This window comes from Notolepis coatsorum (genome assembly GCF_963971535.1).
Source record: "Notolepis coatsorum genome assembly, chromosome: 6".
NCBI lineage: Eukaryota > Metazoa > Chordata > Actinopteri > Aulopiformes > Paralepididae > Notolepis > Notolepis coatsorum.
Window position 1 is genome coordinate 139,759,519 of NC_140170.1, and position 15,000 is coordinate 139,774,518.

Genomic DNA, 15,000 nt, shown 5'->3' on the forward strand with positions numbered 1-15,000 from the left:
CCCTTCCCTTACAAAAAGGTATGGCATTTCCACAAAAGTATCATGGAATTTCCAAACAGGTATCATGGATTGTACCATTATTTAAGTAAAGTAAAGTGGAAACCGAGAACGGCCACGTCTTTATTTATTATTTTATTGCCATTTTCTCATGATAACGACTTATTATTTCGTTATCTCGATATCGTCTGTTTTCTCGTGATAGTGGATTCATTTATTTCATTATTTCGATATAACAAAAATCGTTTTCTCGTGATAACGGATTCATTTATTTCATTATCTCGATATAACAGAAGACTTTTGTTTTGGTGGGATAATAATCCAGAACCATGTGCAGAACTCAGAGATGATTGCGAGCTGGTTCATGGGATCAAGCTGTCCTGATTTCAGCCTTCAAGAGCTACCACTGGCTGTCTGTTGCTGTACTGAACATCGCAAGGAAACGACCTTTGTTATATCGAGATAATGAAATAAATTAATCTTTGTGAGAAAACGGACTTTGTTATATCTAGATAACAAAATAATAAGTCGTTATCACAAGAAAATAAGTTGTTATCACGGGAAAACGACAATAAAATAATAAATAAAGACGTGGCCGTTCCGTAAGTAAAGAGGGGCCATGATGATACATAGGAGATTATAAATATTGCAAATCACTCAAATGAGTGTTTGCATAGGGGTATATTTGCTCTTGTCCATGGCAATTCTGGACTTATACGCATCATCAATTCTTGCCATGTGTACCATTTAGCTGCCTAATAAGAGAAACATATATATTGTTAGTGCTTCACTTCAAAGGTAGAACTATTGATTACCTATAGTGCCCCAGCTGAAGCTCAGCACTAAGTCATATAACGCACGGTTATGTATATAACCATAGTTATATGAGCATAGTGACGCTCTGCGTCTACTGCAATACTCTTCCATATCAGTATTAGCACTGAATAAATGTTCACATGCACCTTTACATACCTCATGTGCCTGGCCACACCCCCATCCGCTCATCTACATAAGCAGGGGTGTGGCCATACTAACAGCTCCTTCCCAAGTCTTTCACCACAAAGGCAAGACCACGGGGTGAGTCGGACGCAGAGCGTCACTATGATCATATAACTATGGTTATATACATAACCGTACGTTATATATCGCATAGCTCCGCTTTGCGTCTACTGCAATACAGGAGCTGAGCAGAGCGGAAGCTCGACAAATGTACCCGCTGAGGCCCCCCACAACCATCAGAACCGGGGAGGACCCGAGCCCCCTGACCCCCCTAGCGGAGGACGGGAGGGTATCGGATCCGACTGTGCGAAGAGGAGTTTAGCAACTCAAACGCACAGGGTGAGCAGACCGTGGGACTTACCCACGACTACACAAACGCGCAACCCACATGCCACTAGGGAACGAACGGAAGGAACAAAACCCCTGTTACAACCCCTAATATCACGGGGTCAAGAGCAAAAGCCCAACCCCGTGGCAAGGCCGCAGCAGCGGAGCGCGAAGGAGGACCCAGACCCAGGAAGGGACTGGACCCCCCCCGGAAAAGGGGGCCTGGAGAAGTCAACGACGCTGCAGCATCGAGACCCTACCAGGCGGTCACTAGTAACACCACCCCCCACATCGCCAGCATATTCGGACAGGGCCCATCCAAGAGCAGGCCCTTCCCCCCTACAGCACGCCGCCCCGAAGCACTCAAGAGGCTACACCCACAGCGGGAGCAGGCAGCGCACTGGGGAGACGACCCCCAAAAGAGGTCGATCCCTCAATCCAGGCAACAGGCCACTCGGCCTGAGCCTGGAGCACTGCGGACTAGACAGGCGCCAAAGGGGTCTGCTGAAACAGCACCCCGGCGGAAGGGCCGTATGCTGGCATGTTGTGCACCATGTCGCAGCCTCCACAAAAACCCCTCGACTCTCTAGAGGGGCCACGGCAGAGAAGGCTGACATGATTGGCAGACGTCATGAAAGGTGCAGGGGCACACTCACAGGTAGACAGGGCCAAACCCGGCCTACCCTGAGAGTTGACTCCGCTACCAACACACCAGGGAACCAACCACCCCCTTGGTTCTAACATGAGGCGGTTGTTCCTATAACCCCCCAAGAAAAAACTCCAAAACACAACTGCGGGTATATACTGGCTATACCGCAGTACAAGTGTTTCAGTTTTCAAAAAGGGGTTAACCCAGGCCAATGGGTCGACGAAAACAATTTAGAACCCGGGCCCGGCGGACCGGGACGTACACAGGGATGCCAGAGGAGTTCTACAAGAACCACCTCAACAGCCCCTTCCCAGCCCTGCCTAAGCAGGAGAAGAGAGGGGCGAAAAAGAATGGAGAAGGACCAGGCTCCCTCAGCACAGCGCAAGGTACAACACAACATGGACCAAGCAACAGTGAGGGGTAACACGTAGTAACATAACCACGACCATCTCCATAACGTCAAAACCTGCAACGCCCGGGCCGACCCGGCATTTTCCCCCCCGAAAAAAGCACAAGTCCCTCAGGGTACCAGAACAGCAGATCTGCGCCCCGGCGGACAACGGGTTAACTGACCTGGTCCGGCGCGACCAGAATCAGTCCTGTGCCCTAATCACACCGCCATCCCCAGTCCCAGGAGGGGGGTAGGTACGCGTGTCGATCCAAAACATTATAGAGGGCGCCACCCAGATGGCCCCTTTCGTACCGCGCCCAGTGGCCCACCCCAAGGGCGTGAGACCCCTCTACCAATGCTTTGATCTATTCTGTTAACATCTCCCAGATATGAACGAGAATTATATGATATGAATAGAGACAGTGACGTACTCTATGGCGGGGGGAATTCCGTGGCCCACCGCCCAATATGGTGTGGGACCAGGAAATTCTCCCCCCCCCCCCCCCCTCCCTACCCTGTGACGCGCTGATCCAGCAACGTGACAGGAAGCCCGAAGGACAGGAGGTTTTGACCCCTGACCAATCAGAAAAAGGGGAGGAAGGTTTTACCAGTTCACCCCCACATGACCCCTCACCCCTGATACGATGCAATGACAAAGCAGAGCCATGACACCAGTCATAGCGTGCTACATGAAGCGTTAACAGCTTCACATAGACACACATCATGTGCGAACCTGCCATCTGAATTTTTCAAAGGAAGAAAAACACAGACCAAGAGAGGGCCCCTTTAAGGGCCCCGGTACAAGAGCTTACACATGTGACTTCTGTAGACCAACACCTAACCCAGTTGTGGATCTTAATGACACACACAACCCTCCATCACAACAAAAAAGGCAAAAGTACACTCTCACTACCGTAAGAGGAACGCCGTTTTTCATAACGAGAGAAGACACAAGTCCTCGATTAAGTACTGGCCACAGGCCTTGCTAAGTCCACATGACAGCGACCAAACAATCTTTTCTAGAAAAAAATTGCTTCTCTAAGCAGGAGCACAACCCCAGCAGACGCTGAGGGGTTACACCGTATCCCCACAAACATAGTGAAACAATATATTGTAAACAAAATCATGTTTGAGGGGAGGGGGGGGGGGCCCAGGGGAAAACCGGGGGGACCACCCCTCACCACCTTACCCCTGATACGACTCGGTTGAACAGGTACAGCCCTGTTAATATGTGAACACGCCACCTGTTTATTGTCATCACAAGCTGAGAGAGGGACTCACCCCTCGATCACATGCCACTATGCATAGCTTTGCAGGGTTATTAACCCAGCCAGTTGTGAGCTCAACAACGTTGCCTAACGTTACACGAACACACAACTTCTCATCATACACAAAACCAGTAAATTTTTACTCATGTAAAAAACAACGCCGTTTTCAAGGTAGAGAGAAAGCTATACCAGCGATTAAGACAATTCACATACAACACATGTCGCATCCCCAAATGTAGTGAAGCAACATACGTTTTGGAAAAAAAACATCGTTATTACAAAACATTCAGAAGGGAAGGAAGGAAGAGACGTTAAGTGTCCAAAGGACCCTTACCTGCACCGATGAACGCAGGCTGAGAGGACCGCAACACTGGTCTCCACGTTGACGAAAGTCCTCGCTGGCGGGGCAAAAGAAGCTAAGACGCCCCCCTCCAACAGCCGATCATGGTGTAGGGCCGACTACATCCTCTGTCAAAGATGATGTCGTAGTCAAAGTGTTATGGCCTGCTATTCTCACGGCTAATGTTCAACGATGTAGCATAAGCTAACAGCTAACTCCAGGCTAACTGGTAGCATCAGGCTAACGTTCCCAGCCGAGCAGGCATACAGAGCTAGCGCTGCAGCTAACAGCTAACTGGCTAACAGGTAGCACAACCCAGCTAGAATGCAAGCCAAGCAGCTATCACCAAAACTGTACAACGAGAGAACACAATATAGGCCAACACTTCAGACAGCCGCTGTCTGTCCCTCTCCTCATCCGAAGAGAGAAGAGGAAAGAAGTCAACACAGTCTTCAGAACGGTGATTAACAGACACAGCGGTGCCGGCACAATTCCCTCATGGGCTGCAGCCGACTAGAGTGTGGAGACATTCCTATAACGAAACACCAAACCCACTTCCCTCACGCTGGGTAACTTTCATCTTGAAAGGTGGGGCCTCGCACGGTGACAGAGAGTATCCGTTCGTGCAGAGATCCGGGGGTTTGAACCGCAGATTCGGACACGGTCCCAGGCAAATAGACCTCCCGATGAGGAGCTCATGTAGCGTGGGCGTCAAACCAGAACCCTCTCCACGCCGCTAAGAGGCAGCAAAAAGGGTACCAGCCTGGAGCCGGCTTTCGTAAGTCGTGTAGCCATTCCCCCCATAGCAACACAACTGGCGCTCGCATATCAAAACCATCACTCACCCGGAGAGCCAGCTAGCTCTCACAACAGCTGAGCGCCTCTCAAGCAAAGTCCAACTGCAGCAGCGGAGGTAATACCTGTCCAGCTGCAGCTTGGAGGAATGCAGGTGGGGACAAGGCCAGCGACGCGAGCCCCTAATACGAAAATGCCGGTGGAGGTCAGAATTATCATCATCTTCTAGACACCCCAGTGGCCGAAGACATTATCGCTGTATTTCCTCGAAAATAGTGAGAGAGAAAACAAAGATATAATGTCAACGTAGCTCCTTCATCGTAGCTCCTATTCCTTTCTTCAATATTTCAGCAATCTCAAAGTGTGGTACATGCAGGCACTTGACGTGGTGAAAACTAAGAAGGAGCTGTTAGTATGGCCACACCCCTGCTTATGTAGAGGAGCGGATGGGGGTGTGGCCAGGCAGATGAGGTATGTAAAGGTGCATGTGAAAATTTATTCAGTGCTAATACTGATATGGAAGAGTATTGCAGTAGACGCAGAGCGGAGCTATGCGATATATAACTAGAGATACATTTCCTTTGGTAGACTTGGGCCGGGATCCACAAAGGGTTTGCACAACTTTTTCCGACGCAAAGCCGGCGCATATAGCTCTGAAACTCAGTTTGCTATCCACAGAGGACGTGCAATGGGTGAAATGAGGTGGAAACTGCGTTCCATCAGCATTGCGTCCGGTGCAATTGGCACGTATTTAAATGAGGTAATATGGGCGGAACATGTCCCCTTTCTATGCAAATGAGTCCAAAAATGCTCCCTATCCACAAAGCCCGGCGCCAATTGCACCGAGCAGTTAACCCTATGCACCTACCGTCTTCACAGACATGGTGGTAACTAATCGCAAAGCCCTAAACGCTATGGGGCATCATGCCAGCGTCACAGGTGATCATGGCAGCAGTACTTTTTGCCAGATGCAGGCATCGTAATGCTATATAAATACGTTTATTATTATTATCATTATTGACTGCACTCACGTTCCAATTGTACCACCGCACACTTATGCTCCAGAATAAACTTTTCATTTATAACGTGTCATCGGTCCGTGAGGAGTAGGCTGGAAACAGGCCAATGAAACGTTTATTCTGGAGTATATGATAATGCAGGTTTTATTATCCTAACTAAACATTAAATACAACTTGCTCACTCAAAATATTTGTTAATTATAAAATATCTTCACTGGCATAGTGCCTAAATTGTCAAGAGGGGTGTGTTGTTGCGGGAAAAGTTACAGTAGTACAGTAGTAATTATGCTCCCTTACATTTCGTCCTGTACAGCCAGAATCTATGCAAGGATTTTGTTGATTGAGGTTTCGTTGGAACACCAGAAAATAGATCTCTTATAAACGGTACATGATTTGTTCGAGAAATATGCAGCCCCATGCCGATATAGCCTTCGCAAAGTGGCGTGATTTGCTCCAAGTCTGGCAGTGAACGCTATTATAAATAAGGCTAAGCACTAAGCCATGTAATGTACTGTAGTGACCCTGGGATTTGGGTCGTTGGTCAGCCAGGCTGTTGCTCTGCGCTTGTTACAATACTATTTTACCATTATCAGGGGCAATTGCAGTCACCTGTTCCGTGAGGCAACAGCGCTGTATCAAATCAGGAGCAGTCAGAAAGGTGTTTATTGCCAAGTAGTTTTCACATAAGAAATTAGTTTTGGTCATTATACGGACAGACATTAACCTCTTAACCTGCGCCCCCAAAAGTGGCCATTTTAGTTTTCATTTTTGAGGACTGCATACTTTTTTTGCAAACCAAAACAACATACTTTATAATTATAGCACATGCATGAGCCCGGTCTCTTTTGAAAGATGACATTCTGAAGTTTCTGATACCAGAAAGGAAATTCACTTTTAGTGCTAATGAAATAGAGTAACATAGGTCTGAACTTGAGTTGTAGAAAAACTTGTTACTCAAGTTTTTTTGTAGTAGTTAGTAGTCCAGAGGTAGTATTTACCCAGAAGGTGGTATGGCTTAAAGAACTCCATAGCCTGACGCCTTATGTAGTACATATCCAAATTTCATAAAGATCCATTCAGAAATGAGCGATTAGGAGTGATTTTGGTAAACTGTAAACTGTGTACAAAAGAAAAACTCAGTTTTCTCATAGACTTCAATTCATTCTGCTGTTTTTCTAATCCTGTTTTCGCTCGTTAGTTTTTCACCTAGATCCCTGATTCATACATCCCCAGATGGGGTATCATTGGAAGGCCACACTCATTGGCTACAACCCTCCACAATCATTTTCGAGATTGCCAAATGATTCACGGAACTAGAGCCCCAAGAGTCGGGAGTGATATTTTGCGCAATACCGTATACTTTGCACAAGCCTCAAATACCGGCATTAATTAATTAATTAATAAAGAGATTTAATACAATTAAATGGGATATAAACTAAATTAAATATAGCACAATAGAATAGAATAGAATTATGAAATCAAATATAGGCCAGGGCTGTACAACTTAATAAAGAGATGTAATACAATTAAATGGGATATAAACTAAATTAAATATAGCACAATAGAATATAGTACAATTATAAGTGACAAATTGTATTGGAATAGGACATTACAAACATATGCAATGACGAAAGATAGTGACAAAAACACAGGACGCAATGTGTCATGAAAATACAAATTAAGCAAGCTCTATACATTATGAAGTAAACGAAATACATTCGTAATTAACGGAATACTAATGTTGAAAAATACATTATGTCTATGCCTCATTTCGGGCTTATTTTCCCCCTTCCTGATATCTGCCAACAGCGCTGTCAGGAGTGCAGACTGCTCCGCGGGCCAACTGCGCTGGAGCAGATCAGGAGCAAACTCCACACGTAATGGGTGTGTCTGCGGATGCAATGTCCTTAGTGGATAGCTCGCAAAGACGGAGCAGACACCGTGCGCAAACCCCGCGCAGTTAAGGGTGCAATTTCCCCTGTGCAATCCATTCTTAGTGGATCCCGCCCTTGGTGTTCCATACTTTACCTCCTTCAGTATTCCCCTCAGATTCTCTCTCTCTCTCTCTCTCTCTTGAGAGTCCCTTTCTAAATACCACTGTCACATTGGCACTGTCACACACAGCGTCAGGTGATAGTAGGCTAACCGTCTGTAGTGTGGTAGTGAAAGGGTTAACGTTAGGTTATGACTATAACCAAGTTCTGTTAGTTAGGGGCGATGCTTGGCATCGCTACTGCACTATCTCGCGTACGTGCACGCGTACTGAATAAACCACAAATGTACCTCTAATACCAGTATTAGTCTGACCACACCCCTCATCAGCTTACCTTCATAAGCAGGTGTGTGGTCACCTGCTCTCCTCCTTCCCAAGCTTTCACCACAAGGTGAGGACAAGGGCTGCAGCGGCCGTCCGATGCCAAGCATCGCCCCTAACTAACAGAACTTGGTTATAGTCATAACCTAACGTTCTGTATCGTTAGTGGCTTAGCTTGGCATCGCTACTGCACAAGGGAGGCCAAGCGGAGCCACTTGGCTGACAAATACACCCCGCTGACAGCCCCCCAAAACCATCAGAACAGGGAGGGCCGAGCCCCCCCGACCCCCCCTAATGGAGGGTAGCCCCCCTATTAGGGACGTCACGGGAGGGCGACGGACCCGACCGTGCGAAGAGGCACTCAAGCAACTCAACGCACAGGGTGAGCAGACCGTGGCTTGACCCCACGACTACACACACGCACAACCCGCATGCCACCCGGGAACGAACGGAGGAACAACCACGTTACTGCCCCCAGAATCACGGGGTCAAGGGCAAACCCAACCCCGTGGCAAGGCCGTAGCAGCGGAGCACGAAGGAAGACCCAGACCCACCAAAAGGACTGGACTCCCTAGAATGGGGGCCCGGAGAAGTCCATGATGCCAGCATCAAGACCCCACCAGGTGGGCACGTAGTGCCCCGCCCCCCACATCGCCAGCGTATTCGGACAAAGGCCCCTCAGTTACTGCACCTGGTATTCCCAGGCGGAACCAACCAGGCCAGAACCTGCCCAGCTTCCGAGATCGGACGAGATCGGGCGTGTTCAGGTCGGTATGGCCGTAAGCCGAGCGGGCCCCGTCCCCCCAATAGTACACCGCCTGGCACACTGACCCTGCAGAATAGGCAGTCAGCATGGCCGTAAGCACACAAAAAAGGTTAACCAACGGAAGCAGGCAGCGCACCGGGGAAAAACCAGGCAACAGGCTGTTAACCCTAGCCTGGAGACTGCGGACGAGACAGGCGCCAGAGGGGACAGCTGAACACAGCCGCCCCGGCGGAAGGAGCGTAAGCTGGCGGTGTTGCATGACCAAGCCTCCATTTAACAACCCCCACCCAGAGGGGTCGAGGCAGAGAAGGCTGACACGATCGGCAGACGTCATGAACGTGCAGGGGCACCCTCAAACGGTGAACCCGGGAGTTGACACTGCTCCAACACACCAGGGAATCAACCACCTCGGTGTTACCCAATGCGGTGGTTGTTCCTATAACCCCTCAAGAAAAAACTCCAAAACACACCTGCGGGTATACACCGGCTATACCGCAGTACAAGTGTTTCAGTTTCCAAAAAGGGTTAACCCAGGCCTACGGGTCGCAAACATCACTTCGGACCGGGCCTGGCGGTACGGGAAGCACAGGGTCACCAGAGGAGGTCAAAAAACCACCCCCACAGGCCCCTCTTCGCCATGCGTGAGAGAGGAGCGAAAAATAATGGAGAACCAGCCCCTAAGCACACCGTACCTGGTATTCCCCGGCGGTCTCCCAACCAAGTACCAACCAGGACCAACCTGTGTAGCGGCCGAGATCCGACGAGATCGAGCGCGTACAGAATGGCATGGCTGTAAGCCATGACGACAGTGCTGAGTAAAAACATACCCAACCAGGGTCTCCATAGCGCTTAACCCTGTGACACCCAGACCGACCTGGCATTTTTCCCCCTGAAAAAAGCCCAAGTCCCTCAGGGTACCAGAACAGCAGATCTGCATCCCCGGCGGACAACGGGTTCAACTGATCTGGACCAGCGTGACCAGAACCAGTCCCGTGCCCTAACCACGCCGACATGCCTACTCCAGGAGAAGGGCAGATATGCGTGTTGATCTTAACATGAAAAGAAGGCGCCACCCAGACGTTCGGACGAACCGCGCCTGGTGGCCCACCCCAAGGGCGTGAGACCCCACTACATATGTTCAGATCCATCCCGTCATCATCCCCCAGACATGAACGAGAATCCGTCGACAACCCACCCAGGTCATGGGATGTGGTCGCCGGAAGAGGAAAAACCCCCATCCCAGTTGCTTTATAAAAACGCTGTTTCAACCACAAGCAACCAAGGCGTGCCAGTCAATCGCCTGTTTACAGCGAGCTAGCACTATACGTGCGTCGGGACACACCCCCATCAATGAACAGGCTATTTAGACCTGTCATTGAATCCCCAAGGCGCCCAGGGGAACGACAAGAGGGGTGTGACACTCCCTAACTCCAACACTTCTGGAATAGAAAGAAGGAAGCATCAACAGTATGTATCCCAGTCTACACAGCCGGGGTAAAAAATGTTCACATTTTTACATCCCACCACCCTCCCATAGGAAAGAGACGGGGATCCCCAGAGAGACTTCCCACGCGAGCTGTACAGATTGAAAAGAATATATTGCACCTTGAGCCATGTAAAAAACTGGTTTTAGGGCACAACCTCAGCAATCAAGCTAAGAGTTACATCGTATCCCTACCACACAAAAGCAATTAATGCACAACATGTCTGATAGGAGGTGATAAAGTCCCCAGGGAACCGGGGGGGAAAAACACAATCCTCCTATTTTACCCTCAATACGGCCAGTTAAAACAGGAAAACCTGTTAATGTGTGAACTCACTGTTCATTGTCATTACAGTCTGAGAAAGAACATTCTTTTACTCACTTGTCACCAAGCATAGCTTCATAGGTTAGTTGCCTTAGTAGTGAGTACACGGTACACATAAACACCATGATGTTCCTCACACAACAACCAGATCAATACATCACGATCTGCACGGAGAAGCTAACTGCCAGTGACAAAAACAGCTCACACATAACCCGCAACGTATCCCAAATGCATTGCAACAACACACATTTTGGGAAAAAACTCCGTTATTCACAATACATTTAGCAAAGTAAAACCAGAAGACGTGTTATGAGGTCTGGCCAACCCCGTACCTACCCGGAACGCAGATCAGCGAAGTGCAGTCACAAGACACCGTAGAACACAGCCGTCCTGTGTTGTTCGATCCGGGCAGCGTCGCCGCTCCCACCAGTCGCTACAGTCCTCTTTGTTGACGCAATCGCCGTCCAGGCTCAGGGCAGGGTCGACGAACATCCCCTGTCAAGGATGACGTCGTGGTCAAGAGTGTAAAACATGTTAAAATCAAAGCACGTTCAACAGAATAGCATCAAGCTAACGGCTGCTCCAACCGTTCGGGTGCTATTGCTTCCGCTCGCGAGACGCCGATCTAACGACGCACGCGATCAGAAGCGAGCTCCCGGCGGCGCGCGAGAAGCTAAGCTACCCCGCGCCAGGCCACTGACCGGCTAACCGTAAGCTATGAACATGTAAACAATGACATAACACTCACCCAGACAGGCCGCCGTTCTGAACTTCCCCTCACTTTTTAAGAGAAAAGAGAAAACAAGACGTCAACACCGCTTCACAACGGTGACATTACCACGTCCGGCGGAATCAGCACAGTACCAACAGGCCTGTATAGCTGACTTTGAACATGAATCTGCCGCTATCGCACATTACATGCACATATCCCCTCGTGAAGGAATACTCTCATTTGGATATGAAAGATGGGGCCTTAACACGGTGACAGAGAGAATCCACTCGTCCAGAACACACAGGGATCACCAGTGTCAATGGTCGCGGCCCACTATAGTTAAAACTATAATGGTCTTCAGACCAAGGTCTTCTGTCGCCTAGGTGGCTAAACAAAGGACCCTAGCCTGGGGCCGGTTTCCATAAACTTTGTCAAGTAGCCCCCATAGCACTAACAGACAAGTGGAGCCCGCCAGCAAACACTACTCACCCAACCTGGAACGCACCGCTTCTCACAACAGCGGCATGTCCGACAGTTCAGCTGTGGCCTGACAGGTTTACCCCAACAAACACAGCAAGGAACTGCAGTTGAGAAGCATGCAGCGGCGTGCTCCCAATACGAAAACCGGTGGAGGGTTTTTAGAATGATCATCATCTTCCAGACACTCCAGTACGAAGACAATATCGCCGTATTTTCTCGAAAATAGTGAGAGAGAAAATAAAGATATGATGTCAACGTATCCTTGTTTCCCAAAGCTGTTCCTAATCCAATTTCCTCCATCATGGTGTCAAGTGTGGGGATCTACCGAGGCACCTCTTCCTTGTGGTGAAAGCGAGAAGGAGGAGAGCAGGTGACCACACACCTGCTTATGAAGGTAAGCTGATGAGGGGTGTGGTCAGACTAATACTGGTATTAGAGGTACATTTGTGGTTTATTCAGTACGCGTGCACGTACGCGAGATAGTGCAGTAGCGATGCCAAGCTAAGCCACTAACGATACAGAACCCTTTGTCGTGTGGCAGTGAAAAGGTTAACATTCTGTATTGTCGCAGTGAAAGGGTTAACCATTTGGTAGTGTGGTAGTGAAAGGGTTAACATTCTGTATTGTCGCAGTGAAAGGGTTAACCATTTGGTAGTGTGGTAGTGAAAGGGTTAAGACGTCATAATGGGCTGAGGGAGGTGATATTTCCTGGAGCAGAAACCCAGGAGGGGTCAGTCGCAAATTATCTGGATTCTCTATATGAATTGGCTGTCGGTCTAAATGAATCAGAGTCAACTGTTCTGATATCACAGAATACAATCTAAAAAGAAATGTGTTTAATATCAGCTTGCTTTAGCTGACTGACGGTATTAAAACTGAAAATGACTTTGCTACAGTACTATTCAGATAATTGTGGTGGTTTAAACACATCTTCAACTTTGAGACATGATCTCTCAATTGCCAGCATACAGTCAATTCCCCAATGTTTACCTCCCACGCCAGACAATCCCCTGTGGTCCCATGAATGTTTTTGTATTAGAAAGGGTCTGTCTATGTATAATAGTTTAACATGACCTTGTACTTAATGATCGTAGATTAGGTGGTGACGTTTCTTGGTATAGGATTATTGTGTTAGTTCTGTGTCATAAGATTTGACTTAATGACTGGGACATAAAAAGATAGATTTAAACTAGCATGATTTAGACCCCAAAAATATCTTCTGTACTTCCCCACATGACGGTGAAGTAGACGGTGTGTTTTAATGAGCCAGGTTTCCCAGGGCGACACTGATTTCATTCATACCGGGTTCCCGGGTTGAAGATAGAGGTGAAGATCCCCTAATTCAGAGGGAGGCCAGCAAGGGAGTTAAAGCCCTGCTGTGTAAAGTTCAGTGCCTTCATTATTGAACTGTTGGATCAGGTAGAATCATTCTGCATGCAACTGATCACAGCACTTTCACTATGTACTAATTGTATGTACACTGTGTAATAATTCCCACAGATAAATATTGAATCAGACTGATTAAAAAGGATATCTCTCTCTCTCTCTCTCTCTCTCTCTCTCTCTCTCTCTCTCTCTCTCTCTCTCTCTCTCTCTCTCTCTCTCTCTCTCTCTCTCTCTCTCTCTCTCTCTCTCTCTCTCTCTCTCTCTCTCTCTCTCTCTCTCTCTCTCTCTCTCTCTCTCTCTCCCAGCCATGACTTCATAGGAGAGTACACCACCAGTTATAGAGAGCTGTCCAGAGGCCAGAGTCAGTTCAACGTCTATGAGGTACACAAGAAAAGAAACAACTCATATTAACGAGGAGGTTATACCAGGTTTTCTTACATATTAACAAGGATGTTATACCAGGTTTTCTTACATATTAACAAGGAGGTTATACCAGGTTTTCTTACATATTAACAAGGAGGTTATACCAGGTTGTCTTACATATTAACAAGGAGGTTATAACAGGTTTTCTTACATATTAACAAGGAGGTTATACCAGGTTTTCTTACATATTAACAAGGAGGTTATACCAGGTTTTCTTACATATTGCAGTTGTTGGGGCGAAGAACTTGAAAGTGTTCTCAGGAATGAAGAAACACTAAAAATTTCAAACAGGTGAAACTTACCAAATTGGAAATAGGCCCTACAAGGTTTTGCCTGCAAACATTAGATTGGAGGACCTTTCTATTTAAAGTGGCTTAACATACTGTACCATGAGTGCATACATTTGTAGGGGGTGGCGTCCTTAGGAATCAAACCCCTAACCCCTGCCATTTTGGCGCCATGCTCACACAATTTAGTTACAGAGGGAATAGAACCCTTAACACTTTATTTTCTTATTATCAGGTGGGGAATATCAGAAATTGAGTAATGAGAATATTTCTATGACTTTATCATTGTTTCATTCAGTGAATGGTTTATATCCTAAATTCCAGCCCTCAGCTTTGGGCAGTGCAGTATATCGACAATATCCACCCACACAGAATGGTGATGCATATCTACAGTATAGATATTCAGGCCAGACATATCAGATACAGATACAGATAATGACGTCTCCACACCCCTAATATCTACAGTATAGATAGTCGGTCCAGACATATCTATTGTGCTGCTTATCTACACAGTATAGATATTCAGTCCAGACATATCTATTGTGCTGCTTATCTACACAGTATATATATTCAGTCCAGACATATCTATTGTGCTGCGTATCTACACAGTATAGATATTCAGTCCAGACATATCTATTGTGCTGCTTATCTACAGTCAAGATATTCAGTCCAGACAAATCTATTGTGCTGCTTATCTACAGTCAAGATATTCAGTCCAGACATATCTATTGTGCTGCTTATCTACACAGTATAGATATTCAGTCCAGACATATCTATTGTGCTGCTTATCTACAGTCAAGATATTCAGTCCAGACATATCTATTGTGTTGCGTATCTACACAGTAAAGATATTCAGTCCAGACATGTCTATTGTGCTGCTTATCTACAGTCAAGATATTCAGGCCAGACATATCTATTGTGTTGCGTATCTACACAGTAAAGATATTCAGTCCAGACATGTCTATTGTGCTGCTTATCTACAGTATAGATATTCAGTCCAGACATATCTATTGTGTTGCGTATCTACACAGTAAAGATA

The 15,000-nt window shown here is 47.3% G+C and overlaps 1 protein-coding gene across 1 annotated transcript in view; it reads left to right on the forward strand.

Annotated features, from left to right (window-relative positions):
* Positions 1-15,000, forward strand: part of LOC311229678 (copine-9-like) — a gene marked incomplete at both ends in the record, with an annotated part of 679,647 nt that overhangs the window by 541,605 nt on the left and 123,042 nt on the right. Inside the window, one exon of the mRNA XM_084315753.1 lies at positions 13,557-13,632. Coding sequence (XP_084171879.1) covers positions 13,557-13,632 — 76 coding nt within the window. The remainder of the gene's footprint in view (positions 1-13,556; positions 13,633-15,000) is intronic.